Source organism: Triticum aestivum, chromosome 2D, assembly GCF_018294505.1.
Source record: "Triticum aestivum cultivar Chinese Spring chromosome 2D, IWGSC CS RefSeq v2.1, whole genome shotgun sequence".
Lineage (NCBI taxonomy): Eukaryota > Viridiplantae > Streptophyta > Magnoliopsida > Poales > Poaceae > Triticum > Triticum aestivum.
Window position 1 is genome coordinate 4449835 of NC_057799.1, and position 20212 is coordinate 4470046.

The window sequence follows — 20212 nt, forward strand, 5'->3', positions numbered from 1 at the left end:
AAAGAATTTGGCTAGCATAAAGGGGAAAGGCAAGCTCAGCATGTTGGATGATCCATGACAGTATACTTTATTTTGGATATAAGAAAACATAACCCATTACGTTGTCTTCCTTGTCCAACATCAACCTTTTAGCATGTCAAATTTTAATGAGTGCTCACAATTACAAAAGATGTCCAAGATAGTATATTTATATGTGAAATCTCTCTTCCTTCAATATTCTTTCATGAATTGTTCAAGTGACCAATTCTGAGTTTGCTAACCTTCAATAAGTTTACTACCTATACTTATTATGTGTGAAGTCATTACTCCCCATGTTATAAGCATATGAAACATATATAAATTCAGATTTATGATATTCAATTCATTCAACCATTGATTCATAGGATATACGTGAAGCACGTGAGTAAATGACAAACTACTACAAAAAGATATAAGTGAAGAACATTGAGTAGGCAAATAATTAACTAGCCATGGGAGGATTCTATTTCATTCAAGATTTCAGATCCAATGATTTTATTCAAACATCAAGTAAAATGAAAATACGCTCCAAGCAAAACACATATCATGTGACGAATAAAAATATTGCTCCGAGTAAGATATACCGATAGTTTTGAAGACGAAAGAGGGGATGCCTTCCGGGGCATCCCCAAGCTTAGGCGCTTGAGTCTTCCTTGAATATTACCTTGGGGTGCCTTGGGAATCCCCAAGCTTAGGGTCTTTCCACTCCTTATTCTCCTCATATCGATATCTCACCCAAAGCTTGAAAACTTCAATCACACAAAACCTAACGGAACTTCGTGAGATAGGTTAGTATGATAAAGTGCAAACCATTCACTTTGGTACTGTCAAAGACAAGGTACATAGTTGTTCTCACACAATGCCTACTGTACCTTATCATTTCTACAATTTATATTGAGAAATATAAGACATAGAAACTAGAAAACAAGCAAACTATGCAATGAAAACAGAATCTGTCAGAAACAGCACAGTCTGTAATGATCTGAACAGCAACCATAATTCTGATACTCCAAAAATTATGAAATAAATTGTTGCACGTGAGAAATTTGTCTATTAATCATCTGTAAAAAGAATCAACATAAAAGCACTCTCCAGTAAAAAATGGCATCTATTCCCGTGAGCGCAAAGTTTCTGTTTTTTACAGCAAGATCACATTAAGTTTCACCCAAGTCTTCCATAAGGTCTTACTTGGAACTTTATTGAAACAAAAGCTTAAAACATGATTTCTACAGTAGCTTAATCATGTAAACACACAAAAACAGTAAGGGTAAATATTGGGTTGTCTCCCAACAAGAGCTTTTCTTTAATGCCTTTTAGCTAGGCATGATGATTTCAATGATGCTCACATAAAAGAAAATAATTGAAACATAAAGAGAGCATCATGAAGAATATGACTAGCACATTTAAATCTAATCCACTTCCTATTCCTAGGGATTTTGTGAGCACATAATTTGTAGGAACAAGAATCAACTAGCATAGGAAGGCAAAACAAGTATAACTTCAAAACTTTAAGCACATAGAGAGGAAACTTGGTATTATTGCTACTCCTACAAGCATATATTCCTCCCTCATAATAATTTTCAGTAGCATCATGAATGAATTCAACAATATAACCATTACATAAAGCATTCTTTTCATGATCTACAAGCATAGAAATTTTTCTACTCTCCACATAAGCAAAATTCTTCTCATTCGGAATAGTGGGATCACTAATTCCTAAAGTTGACACTTTTCCAAACCCGCTTTAGATGATAGTATTATTCATACTCCAAAAGATATAAGTGAAGTTCATGGAGCATTCTTTAATTAATATAGACTAACCAATATCCAAGCTCAAAATATATAAGTGAAGCACACGAAGCATTCTATAAAACCATACTCAAATGATTTAAGTGAAGCACAAAGAGCAATTCTATAAAATCATACTTAAAAGATATAAGTGAAGCACATGAAGTATTCTATAAATAAATGAAGGTCTATCTCATACTAGCTTGGTTCTTAAAGGAAAAACAAAAACACAAAGGACACAAATCATGTGAACAAAACAAAAACCGAGGTGTACCGATATTTGTTGAAGAAGAAAGATGGGATGCCAACCGGGGCATCCCCAAGCTTAGATGCTTGAGTATACTTTGAAATATTTACTTGGGGTGCCTTGGGCATCCCCAAGCTTGAACTCTTGCCTCTCTTTATTCTTCTCATATTGATAGCTCCTCGATCTTCGAACACTTCATCCACACAAAACTTTAACAAAAACTTTGTGAGATCCGTTAGTGTAATAAAACAAACTACCCCTTTAAGGTACTGTAATGAACTCATTCTTTATTTGTATTGGTGTTAATCCTACTGTATTCCAACTTCTCTATGGTTCATACCCCCCGATACTAGCCATAGATTCATCAAAATAAGCAAACAACACGCGAAAAACAGAATCTGTCAAAAACAGGACAGTCTGTAGTAATCTGGAAGTTTAGTAAACTTCTGTAACTCCAAAAATTATGAAATAAATTTGAAAATTTGAAAATTTTGTACAGAAGTAATTTTCAAAACGTTTCAGACCCATTTGACCTTCCAGTAAAAAATGTAAAATAACACGCTACAGTCAAAGTTTCTGTTTTTGTTCTGCACAAAGTGAACAAGCAATCTAATCACCCTAAAACCAAAGCTTGGCACATTAATACAATGGATATACACAAGGGGATAATTATTTACAGAGAAACTTCCATGAAAAATCCTACATTGTTTCCGTGAGCATGAACACAAGTGCTCAAGGTCGACCCTCACTTCTTCAATGCATAACTTTCCAATCACTTATCTTTTTGAAAAACTTTTTAGGCATGATAGGCAAGTAATGTTTTTTATTTTCATTCTTTTAAAAAAGTTGTATGTTTCACCCACAAGTAAACAGAAACAAAAAGGTAAAACAAAATCTACTTAGTGAAGAAAGCAAACAACCACACACGAGAATATCAACCCCACGCTATTGCTCCCCGGCAACGGCGCCAGAAAAGAGCTTGATAATCCCCAAGTGCAAGGAATCATCGCAGCAACTTCAAAAGGTGGAAGTGATAAGTATGGAGTGTCGAACCCACAAGGAGCTAAAGGTAAGGTCAATATTCTCTCAAGCCCTATCTGCCACTGATACGACTCTACGTACACCGAACGTTTGCTTCCAACTAGCAACAAGAAATAAAACTATGTTGTGGGTATGAAGAGGATAACTTTGCATGGTATCGGAGAGCTAAAATATAAAAGTAGGTGCTGTTATCATAAAGTTAGAATAAATTACTAAATATTATAAATAGCGAGTGTGGAATAATGGTGGATCGGTGCGGAATTATCATAGGCAATTGTTAACAAGACCGGTAGTCGTCATTGCAATTTCATATGAGGGAGAGGCATAAGCTAACATACTTTCTCTTTTTGGATCATATGCACTTATGATTGGAACTCTAGCAAGCGTCCGCAACTACTAAAGATCATTAAGGTAAAACCCAACCATAGCATTAAAGCATCAAGTCCCCTTTATCCCATATGCAACAACCCCCTTACTCGGGTTTATGCTTCTGTCACTCAAGCAACCCACTATAAGCGAATCATGAACGTATTGCAACACCCTACAGCGGGAATCCCTCACGCTTTCGCGACACGGAGGGCACAATAGGACAGCACCAAAATAAAACATACAACTCGTACCAATCTGGATCATCAATGAACCCAAAGACAAAGGATATCTACTCAAAACATCATAGGATGGCAACACATCATTGGATCATAATATCTGGCATAAAGCACCATGTTCAAGTAGGGATTACAGCGGGGTGCGGGAGAGTGGACCGCGTAAAAGAGATGAGGGTGATGATGATGATGGTGATGTTGATGAATACGATCACCGCGGCGATAATTCCCCTCCCGATGGCACTCCGGCGCCACCGAGAGAGAGGAGGAGAGGTCCTCCCCCTTGTGCTTCCTCCTCCATGGCCTCCCTCCTGGATGGGGAGAGGTCCTCCCTCTGGTCCTTGGCCTTCATGGCGATGATGGCCCCTCCGGGATCCTCCTCCATGGCCTCCGGTGATGATGGCCCTCTCCGGCAGGGTGCCAGAGAGGGCCTAGATTGATTTCGCGTGGCTACAAAGGCTTGCGGCGGCGGAACTTCCGATCTAGGTTATTTCCCGAAGGTTTCTGTATTTATAGGACGAGTTGGCGTTGATTTCACGTCAGGGGGGCCTTCGGGGAGTCCACGAGGCAGGGGGGCGCGCCCCCACCCTCGTGGGGCCCTCGTGACTCCCTTCCGGTAGATTTTTGTTCCAGTAGTTTTCATATTTTCCAGATAAATTCTCCGTTGATTTTCATCGCATTCCGAGAACTTTTATTTCTGCACAAAAACAACACCATGGTAGTTCTGCTGAAAACAGCGTCAGTCCGAGTTAGTTCTAATCAAATCATACCAAAATCATATAAAACTACTGTAAACATGGCATGAATACTTCATAAATTATAGATACGTCGGAGACGTATCAATGATACCTCCGGCAACAAACTTGTCCGGTAGCATACAGTTTAAGTGCTCAAGTTCTCTAGCAAATGACTGTATCTCATGAGCTTGCTCAACCACGGAGCGCTCTTCAGTCATCTTGTAGTCATAGAATTGCTCCATGATGTACAACTCAGTGCCGGCATCCGAGACCCCAAACTTGGCCTCGAGTGCGTCCCACATATCTTTTCCATTGTCAATTGATGCATAAGCATCAACTATGTTCTCACCAAGAACACTAAAGAGAGCAGCCTTAAACAGAGTATCCATTTTCCGAAAAGCTTGTTCCTGTTGGGCATCATACTCCCGTTCAGGTTTGCCAAGCGGGGCGTCATAGCAACTCATGGTTTGAAACCATAAGACTACTCTCACGTGCCACCTCTTATAGTGGATACCCTCAAACATAGGAGGTCTCATGGAAGCAGCAAAACCACTTGGGGTAAATTGCCTATAATAAGGTTTTTGGATTGTTGGAAATATGAGCAATTTACTGAATGATTTTATTAACAGAAATACTAGATAAAGCATGACTAGTATGGCAGTGATAAAACAAGTCATGCGATTTGACAAAGGGAAGGTTAACAGCATCTTCATATATGAACTGTAACAGAGTCTAACATATCTAGGGCAAACACTAGAACAAGGAACTGTAGCAGGATCTCTAATGGACATGGGCCCTTCTCCCGTACAGGACTCAAATAGGTGGAGTTTCGGAGGCCTACTGTCCCGGCGTGCACCGCAGTGCTCAGGAACTTTGTGGCGAGAGGAAGAGGATCTTCGTATACCCGTAGTGCGTGGCAAAATTTAGACATCGGCTCGGCTCATTCCCGTAACCCGCGGCACGTCGCGACGAGGCGGGCAGCGGAGGAGCGCCCGTGGATGTCCCTCTTGTTCTCATGCTCATACAAGTGGGAAAAGATCCTCCCTTATAAGGAGGTCCAACTCCCACTAAACTAGCAATGTGGGACTAAACTTTAGTAGTATCCCTTGCCTTGCATGAATGGGCTAAGTGAGCCTTTAGGATTTATTTAGGAATTTCTGAAATAGTTATTGGGCTGTCCCAAAATACACTAAATTCCAGCAGGTATTACTCTCTACTTTACAGCTTCTGCTGATCTCACTCAACTCTTATCTCGTATGTGTCAGAATTATACATTAGATATTAATTATTTTGGTTGGGTGACATGCGATGCTAGTTCCAAGACTTGCAATTACGAAGGGGAAAATGCGCAAAAAAAAAGAAAAAAAATGTGCAAAATACTACAAAGATTAATTGAAATGTAATATAGTCATTACAGCGCCAAAGCAAAACATTACAATACATTTATGCTAGTTGTTGTTTATCATAGTGAAAATTATAGAAACAAATTTTAACTATTGCAAATATAACGATGCTTGTATAGGCTGAAGCGCAACATTATACAATGTTATGATACTTATTTTTCCGCATCGGAATTTTGCTTGGGGCTTGGCTCCCACTATGCCTAAATCCTGGCTCCGCCCCTGCCAACGAGGACGAGGACTTGCTGGATGTGCTGCTCAGGCTGCACATGGAGGAATCCTTGCCATATCCTCAAACTTTAGAGGGAATAGGCGTCATCATATTTGTCAGTACTGTTACAAATACCTTCTTCTATTTGTTTTTTGTCAAAGGAGGATAAACCTCATGAGTCGCACATAGTCATTTATTGGATTATTAATCATTATCTGCCGCATCCTCTCGACACGTTTGTTGAAAATATTATGTTTCATCTACTATATTATTTTCACTATTGATGCTAAATATGTACGTCTCATATAACCCGCAACAATTGTTTGCTGGTGGCACTGAGACCTCTAGAATAACAATGGAGTGGGCTATGTCAGAGCTCTTGAAAAATCCTGAAACTATGAGAAAGGCACAATTAGAAGTTCGACAAGTGCTGGGTGTGCAACAAGCTGTCATAACTAACAATGACCTTCATGACCTCCACTACATGAGAATGGTTATCAAAGAGGTCTTGAGGTTGCATCCTCCCGCTCCGCTACTCCCCCGAAGGGCAAGACTGTGAAATCATGGGATATAAAAATCCCGAGAGCACCAATATACAAGTTAATACATTTGTGATTTGTCAGGATTGCATATATTGGGACCCCAAAGAATTTAAGCCAGAGAGGTTCGAGCAAAGCAACATAGATTATAAGGGCGCACATTTTGCGTTCACGTCTTTCGGGGGACGGGCGTTGGCAGTGTCCTGGAATGTTGTTCGGCACATCAACCGTGGAGATTGCATTGGCAAACTTTCTATACCACTTTGACTGGGTCATCCCTAGTTGGCCTAATCCAGAGTTATTGGACATGTCTGAGAAGTTCGGGATCAGCGTACGTAGAAAGTTCGATTTAGAGCTTAGAGCAACCCCATATGTGCTCTCCAAAGCTGCGTAGATCCATGGACCTGCTGGGGACGCATGGAAGAATTGATTTGCTCATAGGCGACATGTAATCCCTCATCTGGTCCCCGTCTCAACCAACTGTCTCGTGCCTCAGTCCCTGGCTTTGGGCCACTTTCAGTGAAAATCCATGTGGGGAACCTCTCCCCCCGGTGAACATTCGAATAAATAATTTGTCTCACGTTGTACTTCTATACACTCAACCAAGAGAAGCTCATTCAAATACTTGCGTGACATTGACCTTGTGCATGCGCCTTTTACACACGTTAAAATGGTAGAAATAAAGTGTGTGCCTTCTTTACTTTACAATATGCTTATCGGTAAAGAAAAAATTCACGAATTAAAAACATATTTATGAATTCCAAAAATTGTTCTCAAATCTAAAAATATTCATGAATTTAAAAAGACTTTTACAAATTCACAAAGGCTCGCAATTTTCCAAAATGTTCCCAAATTACTCGACTGTGTGTTCGTAAGGCAAATCTGGCATTGGTTGGTTGGGGAGGATCACTGGTAGGCCGGCATTCGAGCCACTAACTGATGAGGAGTTGAGTGCGTGGTGCATCAGGCAAGATTCAACCGCTACGGATCGGAAGTGAACGAGGGCTAAATGCCTCTTGACTACGTGGATCCTTCGGAAGCATCGGAATGACGTCGTGTTCAATGGTGTGACACCGTCAATCTCCCAGTTGAAGCAGCGAATAACGGATGAAGGAAGGCTATGGGCAAAGGCTAGGCTGTTGAGAGGAATACGGTAGGAGTAGAGGTGGAGGTAGGAGTGTGGGATGTCGAGACGTAGTTCGTTCATAAGCTTCGCGGTAGTGTCGGAAAAATTCCGGGATGTAAGAGCATCTCCAGCCGCGCCCCCAACAGCCCCCAGGCGATTTTTAGGAGCCGGCGTCAAAAAATTGGCCCAGTCGCGCCTCTAGGAGCCCTTTTTCGCCGGTTTGGGCCGAAACTGACGCCGGCGGACCCAGGCCGAACCCGGTGCGCTAGGGCGCCCGGGGGCGCCGGGGAGAGCGATTTTGGCGCGAAAGAGCTGCGGGCCCGCCGAGTCAGCGACTCGCGCCTCATCGTCCTCAGAACGCCTCGATTTCTCGTGGGGAATCAATGGCAAGGCTGTCGCCGGTCAGCCTTCCATTGATTCCTCACGGGCGGTGCGGCGACGCCTACACACGGCGCGCGGCTATAAAAGCAAGGCCTCCCCTCGCCTCTGGCCACACCCGCCCACAGCCACCGCCGAGCTCTGCCTCACTCCCCGTGTGCAGCCCCCGCTGACGTTCCTCCCCTCTCTCCCTTTCCCCAAGCCCATCCGATGGCCGAGCGGTTCCCCGGCGATGGGGCGGCGGCCAGCGGCTTCCGCCACCGCTCGCTCCACGAGTGGGAGGCCTATCTCTTCTTCGAGGCGAACATCCCGGCGCCACCGGACATGCGCGCCGGGCCGACGGGGTGGAGGCTCAGCGCCGGTGTCGTCCCAATTCCCCCGGTGCCCGACGTCGACGCGCGTCCCGACATCTTCGCCGCCGAGGTCGACCGCGTGCGGGCGTCACTAACAGAAGAGTAGCAGGCCCTCCCGCAGTACGCCGCCGACAACCACGCGTCGTGGACGGCGTACTTCCAGCGCCGGCAGGCGCAGCGGCAGGCGTCCACGAACGGGGCGCCGATGGTGGGGGCGTCAAGAACAGCGAGAGGCGCCGCCTATGGTGGGGCGCCCCCGGCCGCATGCTCCATGAGGTACTCCAGTACCTCGAGGGCGGCAATGACCCGCCGCTGGCATATCTGCCGCGGCCGCCGCCCCGGTCCACCGCCGGAGCGCCGGGCAATGGATGCCCAGGAGGTTCGGCTCCTCCTCGTCTTCCTCTTCTCACTCCTCCTCCCGCTCCTCTTCCTACTCCTCCGGCTCGCCGGCGGTGTTCGACGTCAAGGCCGAGCCCGCAGCGGAGACGCCGCTCGGTCGACGCACCCGCAACACCGGCATCGTCATCAACGAGGGCGGGGGGCGCGCCTCCTCCTCGGCTCCTCCCCGCTACGTCAAACCGAAGACGGAGCCGGGGCTCGCCGTCGTGAAGACGGAGCCAGGGCTCGCTGGTGGCGTCAAGGAGGAGCTCGACGATGCAGCGGCCTTGAAGTGGGCACGTGACGATTGGGCGCGGACGGAGCTGGAGCGCCAGCGCCTCGCCTACGAGCGGTTCGCCGCTCGGCGCCGTGGCCGCGACAAGGGAGGCGTAGTCGTCCTCGACGACAGCGACGATGACGCACCGCCGCCACCGGTCCGCCAGGGCGACGCCGGGCAGGGGTCCAGCATGGGCGGCCGCGTCAAGGAGGAGAAGGCCGACGAGGACGGCGGCAAGGATGGCGGCGACGTCGGCGACTTCGCCTCTCTTAGCGCGTTCTTCGACCCGTAGTCGCGTTTATTTTTTTAAGTCTTTTACCTATGTAAAAGAACTATTTCAGTTCGCCGAAGTAATGCACTGTTTCGCCGAATATTTGTCCCGTTCGCCGAATTTTAGTCAAATAAATGTTCCAAAAAGATTTAAAACAGGCGCCTGGGGCCGATCCTGGGGCGTCGGCTGGGAACCTGATCGCCCCCAGTCCGATTTTACCGCCGGTTCGCTCCCAGGCGGCGATTTTTCGAGCCGTCTGGGGGGCCAACGGCTGAAGATGCTCTAATTAAACTTTATACATATGAACTTGGGGAGTCTTCTCTCTTTTTTAATGAATGATACGCACACTCGTGCGTATTCGAGAAAAAGAAATTCTAAAATATTATCATAAATTTGAAAATAGTTCATATATTGGAAAAACTGTTGGTGAATTCCAAACAAAATCACGGGTATGAAAATGTTAAGAAATTTTGAACTAATTTGTTGACAAAATTAAAGGAAAAAGGAAAAAGGAATATGAAACAAGTAGAAGATAATAGAAATAAAAAAGTGGAAAAGGAAAAATTAAATACAAAATGAGTCAAAAAAAAAACAATGGTGCAAAGAGTCTTCTAGATCCTTCCTAAAAATAGTGGTGAAAATACAGAATGGTTCGGCCCATACGGTGAACAGGAGGGTATGCGCTAGGTCGCTACACAGCGACTTACACGACAAATAGGAGCCATGAATAACGATATCCGTAAGTATTGACATCATCTTGAATCACAAGCTAAAATGGGCTGGCTACGACATGGCCTGTTAGCACAACATCTGGTCATGCTTTTTTGTGTTGGCCAGAATACGGCCTTCTAAATATGTACTTCCTCCAACCAATATTACTTGTCTTAGATTTGTCTAGATACGGATGTGTCTAACACATGTTTAGATACATCCGTGTCTAAAAAACATTTAAAAATATATTAAAAAATTCAATTGTTTCTTAATCGTTTTTATACAAATATGGTCTAATGTTATACTCATGTGTAAAGTTTCGCAACAAAATGAAATCTGTGGAAATCTTGGCAAAAAACATTGCCTGTTAGAAAAATGTGAATAGTAACTTTATATTGTATCTGTTTTTATTTAGTTCACCTAGACTACGACGGAAGTCATTTTGTCGTGAAACTTTATACACATATATAACTTTAGACCATGTTTATTTCAACAGTTTTGCTAAAGCACATCTGGATGTGCCTTAAGTATTGCGCATCTAAGTCCTATGTCATTAATTTTACGCTGAGGTTTGTGTCGATAATTTATTTATTTTCTTTTTTCCTTTTTATTTTATGTTTGATTGAGTTATTTAGATGTGCAATAATTTAGGCATATCTACATGTGCCCTAGGAAAATTGCTTTTGGGGGCCAAGCTCCATGTAGGGCCTCCATTGCAATTTTGTAAATTCATCAAAATTCTTATTTCTATGTTTCATAAAATTCTGGAAACAAATGCAGATCTACATGGATCCATAATGTACATGTGTGTAAATTTTCAGGATGAAATACTTTGAAATGAGGTGTGTAAAAAAACAAATATGAGGGCTTTTTTGCACATGATACAATTCATCCTCAAAGTCCATGAATTTGTATTTTTAAAGGTCGCATTTTAAGGTATTTCATCCTGGATATTTTTACACAGATATACATTTCATCCTTGTATACTTGGATATTTGTTTTCAGATTTTTTTGAAAACAGAAAGTTTGAATTTGAATTTTTAAAAAATTTCAGGCTGCATAGAGCCCGGTCACCAAAACGCTATTCTCCTAGACAGACCCTTATTCAAGTGAAGTTTCAAAAATATTAGCCCTTCTCTAATACATTTCATAAAAAAAATCAACATGTTCACCGTCCATTGTACTCAGTAAATTTTTTTTATTCAAATCTTATTAGAACTTATTACATAATTATTAAGATACGAGTAAGAAAAAAAGTGTGATTGTACTTGCTTCACGGGATAGCACAGCGTGCGTGTTGGATTTGCATGCATGCAATGATGCATAGACCCTGTTTGTTTGGACTTTTGCTTCTTCTTTTTGCAGCTTTTCCACTTTGGCCAAAAAGCCATAAAAGCTCATAAATAGATGCTTTTGGAGCTTTTATGTCTTTTGAAGTCCAATATGACTTTTATGGATTTTACACCTATTTAGGAGCTTTTATGGCTTTTTGGCTGGCGGAGAAAGAGTGAGAGGTGGACGAGGAGGTGGAGGCAGGCGGCGGACAAGTACAGGGCGCCGAGGCCGGCCAGGGAGATGAACCAGGCCAGCATTGCCACCATGTCCCAGCTAGCTCCGGCCTCTCGAAAGTATAGTTTTATTTTTTTTGTATTTTTGTACGAATCAAAGCGACTAGGAAGCTGTGGAAACTATGTATATAATAGTCCGTATGTCTTACGGAATAGCAGGTCGAATTTTGACATGGTGATTATTAGATTCCACCACTCCTAATAATCAACGTGTGATATTGATTTATTGATCTTACGTTCGACGAGGTAAGCGGACATCCTAAAACTTCTCCTATGTATAGTTGTAAAATATTAATTGAATATGAATGGAATAATAGAATGAAAAATATTTTTCCATGTATGGTTGCATGTGGTAGTGTGTCTTTTCCCATGCATGGTTGCATGTCATGGTGAGCCTTATCCCATGGATAATTGTATGATGATGTAGAATGCTTGCATGCTTAGATAAATAGGTTAGGGACCACTCTCTTACATATGTAGGATATATCCCACCGATGTCTTTCGCTCATCCACTTAGGAAACTAGAAGATACCCGGTGCATTACTGATGGGAATTGGTTAATGAAAATTTGGTTTGATAACATGAGAATGAAAATTTAAAATACATGTGATTATATTGATTATGTATAGTTGCAACAATATTTATTGAATATAAGTAGAGTAATTGAATGGAAAATGTTTTTCCATGCATGATTAAATGTTGTACTAGGTCTTTTCGTATACATGATTGCATGTTGAGGTAGATCTTATCCCATTCATAATTGTATGATGAGGTGACATGCTTGCATGTTGAGATAAACAAGTTAGTGACGATAACCCTCTTAGGTATATATAGAGTCAGTGGCGGAGATAGGGGTGCCAGCCAGGGCCTGGGCCCTGGCCAACATGCAAACATTTCCACTAGGACACTGAGTATTTCTGCTAAAACAGTGTATTAGCTTTGTATTCCGTTGGTCTGGCTCTCTCCCCAAGCTATAGTCGATGCAAACTCTGTTTGGCAGACGAGGAGGACTTGATGCATGCACTCATACACTGTTCTCATGGCAGGAGCTTTTGGGACGAAGCTGAGAAGTGGTTCGACTTCAAACTACCTCGCCTTCATCCAACCACTTGGGCGCGATACATTATTAGCTACCCAATCATTCCGACTGGAGACCGGGCGAAGATTGTGTCAGTTATGTGGTCTATTTGGCACTCAAGGAACCAGTGGACACATGATGAAGAACGCTTGGATCAGGCAAACTCGCTACGGATTATTCGAGAGACATTGGCGGCCCTGGAATTACCTAAGGATCTTGCGCTAGCTCTTCCTGGCTTTGGTTGGCTCCCCCCAGACGATGACAGTGTTAAGATTAATACGGATGCGGGTATTGACAGTATCCGGGAGCAAGGGGGGGGGGGGGGGGGGGTTGCCTGTTCAGCCACTGGCTTTTTAGGAGCATGGTGTAAGCCTCACGATGGAGTTACAGATCCTCTGATTGCCGAAGCGCTTTGTTTGCGTGATGGAGTTCTCTATGCAAAGCTTCGTGGTCTGAACAAGGTCGTGATGGAGATGGACTGCAAGGAGGTTGTGGACCTCTGGAAGACTCGCCACAACTCCCGCTCGGTTGTGGCACCGATTCTTTTGGAAATTGGGGATTTATCTGCTAGTTTTAGTTCTTTTATTATTCAACATACTTCTAGACTGTCTAATTTGCCTGCTCATCTTTGCGCTAAGCAAGCATGTTCGCTGCAAGTGACCGAGGCGTGGACCAACGATGTACCTACCTTCCTGGTTAGTAGCCTCATGGCGGACTGTGCCAGGTGTGCTTTTGTTGAATAAAGAACCCCATATTCCAACGCAATAAAAAAAGCTAGTTTAGCAGCTCTTGGCCCTGTCCATTCAGGTTTCGTGGCTCCGCCACTGAGCCACTGTATAGGATGTCGCATAGCATGAACGTGAAATTCCATCTCTAGTTCGACCGATGGCCGGCCTGTGTTATATATTCTTGACAAGATTCTTCGCAAAGAGCCATCATATATATTATAACCATCCCAATTTAAATCTGAATGGTTATCATGGTATATATGTGATATATATGCTCGCTGCCCATGCCAAGGTAGAAGACGAAGAAGCAGAATGACACATTGGCTACGAGAGACGTAGAATTAAGTAATTAAGCAGTGAGAAGGCTACTTGTTTTGATCCTACTTAGAAGTGCGTTTGCTTCTGCAGTTGCTAAACGCTGCTGCTAATGTGTGTTCTAGAAGAAGAAATAGGCGGTCTGAAATCCAAAGCATATACACACACCTACGCATGCATGCGACGTGCTGAACAATTACTGATCGATCGCTGATCACCGGTCTCTTCCATCTCCTGCCGTACGTACGTGTACTGCAAATTACATGAGCCAGCCAGCCACACGGTACTGTTGCTATGAATCCTCCTCGCAAGACGATGACCCTGCATGTTCATATATTGTGGCGATCGGTCAAGAGTACTTTTATCGGCGATGGGATCAAAGAGTGTACTTGATCAAGACTGTTGTGCGGCGACTGAGGCTAATAAAGTGAGCTGGACCTGCACTTTAAAATTTATCCCCAAATCTGCCAATTGCCACCTGCTTTTGAGCCCAATGAAGTGTAGTTATGTAGTTATGTTGACACTTATCAAGTACTGCCAGACTCAAGTATAGCCCGATGAGCTATGTAAGGAGTGATCCAATTTGGAATGAAAGTTATCAAGTACTGCACTTCACATACTTATCGCCAAATCTGCCAACTGTCACCTGCTTTTGAGCCCAATGGATTGGAGTTATGTTGACGCTAACTGAGAATACTAGCAAGTATACTACCAATGCACTGAGGTAGTATCACTATGGTGGAGAGGGAAGGCGTCTATATATGAAGCCATAGCCATGCTAATTGAAGAATAAATCTAACTAATAGCATTATCGCACACTACTGATAACAATGCCAATTATGTTCATCTCCACATTGATCATTCTGCTTGTTCCAATTTGCTTGTATCTCAGGGCTAGTTGTAGATCAAAGAACCCACCAGTGCTTCCCACAAACTGGCCAATGCTGCACATGTTCCCTTCCTTCATAGCCAACCTCCACAACTTGTATGACTATTACACCCTGGTCCTCGCCAGATCAGGCCACAACTTCAGGGTGCATGGACCACCTGGGACCGGGATGCGCTTCTTCATCACATGCAACCCTCCGAACGCCCGGCACATCTTGACGACGAACCACGCCAACTTCCCCAAGGGCACGGAATTCGCTGATATCTTCAACATCATGGGTGGCAGCCTCTTCACCATCGACGGTGAGTCGTGCCGCCAACAACGTGCCAAAGCCAAGAGAATCCTCAGCAGCCCGAGGATCATTTCCAGTATGGCGGTCTACCTCTATGGCAAGGTGGAGAACAACCTCCTCCCATTGTTCACTCGGATGGCGATCACTGACACTTCATTCGACATGCATGAATTGATGTCGAGGCTTATGTTTGACCTGGCTGCTATGCCTCTCTTCGGTGTGGATCCTGGCCTCCTATCCTTAGACATGCCGCCCATGGACGCAGCGGTTGCCCTGGACACGGTGATGGAGGTGGGCTTTTTTAGGCTCATGATGCCAGCTTATTGCTAGAAGTTGATGAGGTGGCTAAACATCGGCTCTGAGAGAAAGCTCGACACGGCACGCATGGTGCTGCGAGAGATCATCGGGGAGATGATGCAAAAGAGGAAGATCACCACATGTCGTTTTGGACATGGCAAGGAACAAGAGAGTGTGGATATTATTCCTTCCTTCCTCGAAGACCCAGACTACGCCAATGCTGACTTGCTCCGTGCGATTATCATTAGCTACATGCTTGCTGCGAGGGACACAATTGCAACAACCCTAACATGGATCTTCTGCGACCTCGCCCAAAATCCTGACATCGTGTCAATCATCCGCAACGAACTTTCACCCATTGCATCACGCAAAGTAGCATTAGGGGCATCTACCCCAGTGATCTTTGAGCCAGACGAGACCAAATCTCTAGTATATTTGACAGCCACTTTGTATGAGACTCTTAGACTGTACCCACCGGCGCCTGTCTTGCTCAAGAAGGTGGCCGTAGATGACATCATGCCGAGTGGCCATGAGGTGCATGCCGGTGACACCATTTTTGTTTCCGTCCACTCCATGGGGAGAATGGAGGGTGTGTGGGGTAAAGACTGCTTCGACTATAACCCACGTAGGTGGCTCTCAGATGATGACAACAACCTGAGGTACATACCATCTCACAAGTTCTTGGCCTTCAATGCTGGCCCGAGGATGTGCCTCGGCAAGGACATTGCACTTATGCAAATGAAGACTGTCATTGCTACAGCTGTGTGGAACTTCGATGTGAAGGTGGTGGAAGGGCAAAGCATCCAGCCTAAGCCGTCCATTATACTGGAGATGAAAAATGGGCTCATTGTTAAGTTGAAGAAGCGAGAAATGTAATAGACTCTCGTTGTATGTAAATGTACTTGCCGACCACCAGGACAGTTTTACACTGCCCATAACCACATTATAGTTGAATAATAAAGGCATGCATGCGTCAAAATTTGTATTTCTTTTACGAAAAACAACCAATGTACTACCATTTTTTACTCGTGCTGTATGAGACACGGTATAGAAGCATCGAGACATGGTGTTTCCTCCATATTGTATACGACTATCTACATGTGACATGTTGCTGGTACTTGGAAGTGACCCAACCAGCTCAAAGTTGCATGTACGGGTGCCTAGCAGAATAACGGAACCAATTGATCGGTGAAAGAACAGTCTTCCTTCAGATCTTGGCTGGTAACTAATACACAACTTGCCAGCATCTAGACCTCACCGGTATACTCCAGTTCAACATCATAGCGGTTATGCTCGCTATACTTGTTGAACACGCTAAAGTGACTGGACAAATTAGTGGTGTAATTCATCATTTAGTAGTAGATAGTTTATCCATTCTACAGTATGTGAACGACACCATTTTCTTTCAGGATAAAGCAAGAAACCTCAAGCTCATTCTATGCTTTGCCTTTGAGGATCTTTCGAGTCTTCAAATTTCTATAAGAGTGAACTTTTCTGCTTCGAAGAGGCTACAGACTCGCGTTCAAGTACGCGAAGATCTTAATTGAACTGGAAGAAACAATTCCATTACTTTATTTTCTTCCTGATCACAAACTGTTTTATGGTCTTCCTAGGAAGCCTGTAGCCTTGCGTGCTCTTTAAATCATGCAATTCCTACAGAATAAGCACTTCATCGAACCTTATGTTGTGATCCACCAATGGCAAATATATTTTTACAAGACTAATATCTTTCATTGGAATTCGGCTTACATTTTCATGCAAAATATCCTCTTTCATGTATATAACTTTATCATAACATTTGTGGTGTATATAAAAATATATCATTTGTAGTAGCATCGTATAAAAAACTTGGTTTATTATTTAAACAGTTTTGACACACTAAATATGCTGCCCTCGCACGAGGGCCACCCTGCTAGTTGAAGTAAAAAATGAAATATAACAAAACAGTGAATAGCGAACAAGCTGATAACTAAAACCCAAAATATTTAAAAGCTAAAGGATGAAATAAAATAACAAGAGAAGATATGGAAAAATAAATAAAGTATACAAAAGGGCGGAATAGATGTGCAGATCATGCTTTTAGTGCACCAGTGCACATCATGTGCTCATCTCTCTTAATAAATCAAATGTTTTGAATATTAAATTGTGCCGATCGATGCGATCTCATCCGGCATCCAGCTAGCAATTAAGAAAAGGCAACGAATTTGCCTCTGTTATTTTTCTAAGGCATTTATTTCCTCGTGCTCGGCACTTTGTCCTTTTGATTAACAAAAAATTGCCATAAAGCTATCCTCAACCACTGCATTTGGAATAATGGAAGTTGTATCATTCAACCACACACTGTACTGTTTAGTGAATGGAATGGAATTTTTCATGAAAGTTCGTACGTAAACCAAATACACCGTTGTTTTGCATACATCTCCTCACGTGTAGTAGGTAAGTTTGATTTCCAGATCCCAACCAATCCCATGTCCTGTGCTGCATATCTGATCCATAAATACGGATGATCCGTGTATAAACTGAATGTCAACTGACTGATTAGTACTAAACTTGCGGCTGGTTACTAGCTAGCTCCCAGCTGCATGACATGGAGGTAACAATTTCAAGCATTTCTTTCGTTTCCCTAGCCCTAGTACTCCTCCTTTGGTTTTTTCATCCCAAGCCCAACAAGCATTTGCGGCCTCCCGGGCCATGGACCCTACCGATCATCGGCAGCCTCCACCACGTATTCGGCGTCCTCCCGCACCGCATCATGGCGGAGCTATCTCGCCGGCATGGCCCACTGATGTTCCTCAGACTCGGCGAGGTCCCCACCGTGGTGGTCTCGAGCGCGGAGATGGCGGAGGTGGTGATGAAGAGCAAGGACCTCATGTTCGCCTCGCGACCGCGCGGTGTGACACTGGACGTCATAGGTTATGGCAGCGGCATAGGCATCATCTTTGCCCCCTATAGCGACCGCTGGCACCAGGCGCGCAAGGTCTGCACCATGGAGCTCCTGAGCGCGAAGCAGGTTATTAATTTGCATACACCATCTTTTTGGGGGGAAATGCCAGCACCTAACTAGTTTGCGATAAAGCATGAGTGTTGATAGATAGAAGTGGACAATATGTTTCTAACACAGGTGAAGCGTATGGAAGGCATCAGGTCCGAGGAGGTCAGCAACCTCCTTAGTTCCATCACCACCTCGATTGGCACAACTATCAACCTCACGGAGAAGTTGTCGGCACTCATGAACGATGTCATTGCGCGGGCGGTGTTCGGAGGCAAGTGCGCACAGCAAGGTGAGTACCTCCGGGAATTGGAAAAAGTCACTGCATTGGTGGGAGGCTTCTCGCTCGTAGACCTATTCCCGTCGTCGCGGCTGGTGCGGCTGCTGAGCTCCGGGGAGCGACGGATGAGGAGGAGCTATGGACGAATCCAGTGCATCATCTCCAACATCATTGAGCAACGCAAGGAGATGCGCGCTGCAGTCAGCTCCAACGACGAGGAGGACTTGCTGGACGTGCTGCTCAGGCTGCACAAGGAGGACTCCTTGCCATATCCACTAACTTTAGAGGCAATAGGCGTCATCATATTTGTGAGTATTGTTTGCCATGTCCTCTCCTCACTTTGTTGGAAATATACGTTTTATCTATATTTTTTCATTATTGAAGCTAAATATGTACGTGAGTATAACCTAGAACAATTGTTCGTAGGACTTGTTCGCGGGTGGCACCGAGACCTCTGGAATAACATTGGAGTGGGCTATGTCAGAGCTCTTGAAAAATCCCGAAAATATGAGAAAGGTACAACTAGAGGTTCGACAAGTGGTAGGTGGGCAACAATCTGTCATAAATAACAATGACCTTCATGACCTCCACTACATGAGAATGGTGATCAAGGAGGTCTTGAGGTTGCATCCCCCCGCTCCTCTACTCCCCCGAAGGGCAAGAGAAGACTGCGAAATCATGGGATATAAAATTCCTGAGGGCACCAATGTACAAGTTAATATATTCGCGATTTGTCGGGATTGCAGATATTGGGATGCCCCTGAAGCATTTAAGCCAGAGAGGTTCAAAGAGAGCAACATAGATCACAAGGGGACACATTTTGAGTTCACACCTTTCGGGGCTGGGAGACGGCAATGTCCTGGAATGTTGTTCGGCACATCAACCGTGGAGATCGCATTAGCAAACCTTCTACACCATTTTGACTGGGTGTTCCCTGATGGGCCTAATCCGGGGTCGTTGGACATGTCTGAGAAGTTCGGGATCAATGTACGTAGAAAGTTCGATTTAGAGCTTAGAGCAACCCCATATGTGCTCTCCAAAGCTGCGTAGATCCATGGACCTGCTGGGGACGCATGGAAGAATTGGCTCGCTCATAGGCTCCCTCCTCTAGTTGCCCTCTCTGCTCTCTCGACCAACCTTCTGTTGATTTCCTTGGTCCTCTTCTTTGTAATGCATCCGTCTTTGGGCCCCTTTCAGTGAAAATCCATGTGGGGAACCTCTCCCCCAGGTGAATATTCGAATAAAAAATGTGTCTCACGTTGAACTTCTATACAGTCAAGCAAGAGAAGCTCACTCAAATACTTGTGTGACATTGACTTTATGCATGGGCCTTTACACACGTTGAAATGAAATTATTTCACCTTTTAACTTATCCGTACTACTATTCCACAGGCAATAGAAAAAAATTGTGATCAGTCGATTTCAAATAGAGGAAACATCATGAGAGACATAAGCAAGAGGGGAGTAGCACGAGACCGAAGACGGATGCGGCGCGGCGAATCACAGCAAGGCCAAGACAGGAGCGAATTGAAGCTGGGACGATGCGGTTGGTCGTGGTATCGCATGCGGTGTTGAGTCCGAGGTATAACAGAGGCCCAACGGGGATGGGGATGACGCGGACAACCGAGGCATCGTCGGTGAGGGCTTGGGAAAAAGCTCGCCAGAGGCGAGGTATGGCCAAGAAATCCCATTGGTTGAG

The 20212-nt window shown here is 44.3% G+C and overlaps 1 protein-coding gene and 2 pseudogenes across 1 annotated transcript; all 3 read left to right on the top strand.

Annotated features, from left to right (window-relative positions):
• Positions 1–5991: 5991 nt before the first annotated feature.
• On the top strand, positions 5992–6977 carry LOC123050908 (cytochrome P450 71D8-like; annotated as a pseudogene).
• Positions 6978–14595: 7618 nt separating this feature from the next.
• LOC123048143 (noroxomaritidine synthase 1-like) lies at positions 14596–16120 on the top strand (annotated as a pseudogene).
• A 1668-nt stretch (positions 16121–17788) lies between these two features.
• Positions 17789–19878, top strand: LOC123048144 (desmethyl-deoxy-podophyllotoxin synthase). The gene is made up of 3 exons (XM_044471302.1): positions 17789–18254; positions 18366–18821; positions 18940–19878. Exons 1-3 carry the CDS (start codon positions 17832–17834, stop codon positions 19561–19563), a joined length of 1503 nt encoding a protein of 500 aa, XP_044327237.1. The 5' UTR covers positions 17789–17831; the 3' UTR covers positions 19564–19878.
• Positions 19879–20212: the final 334 nt, after the last annotated feature.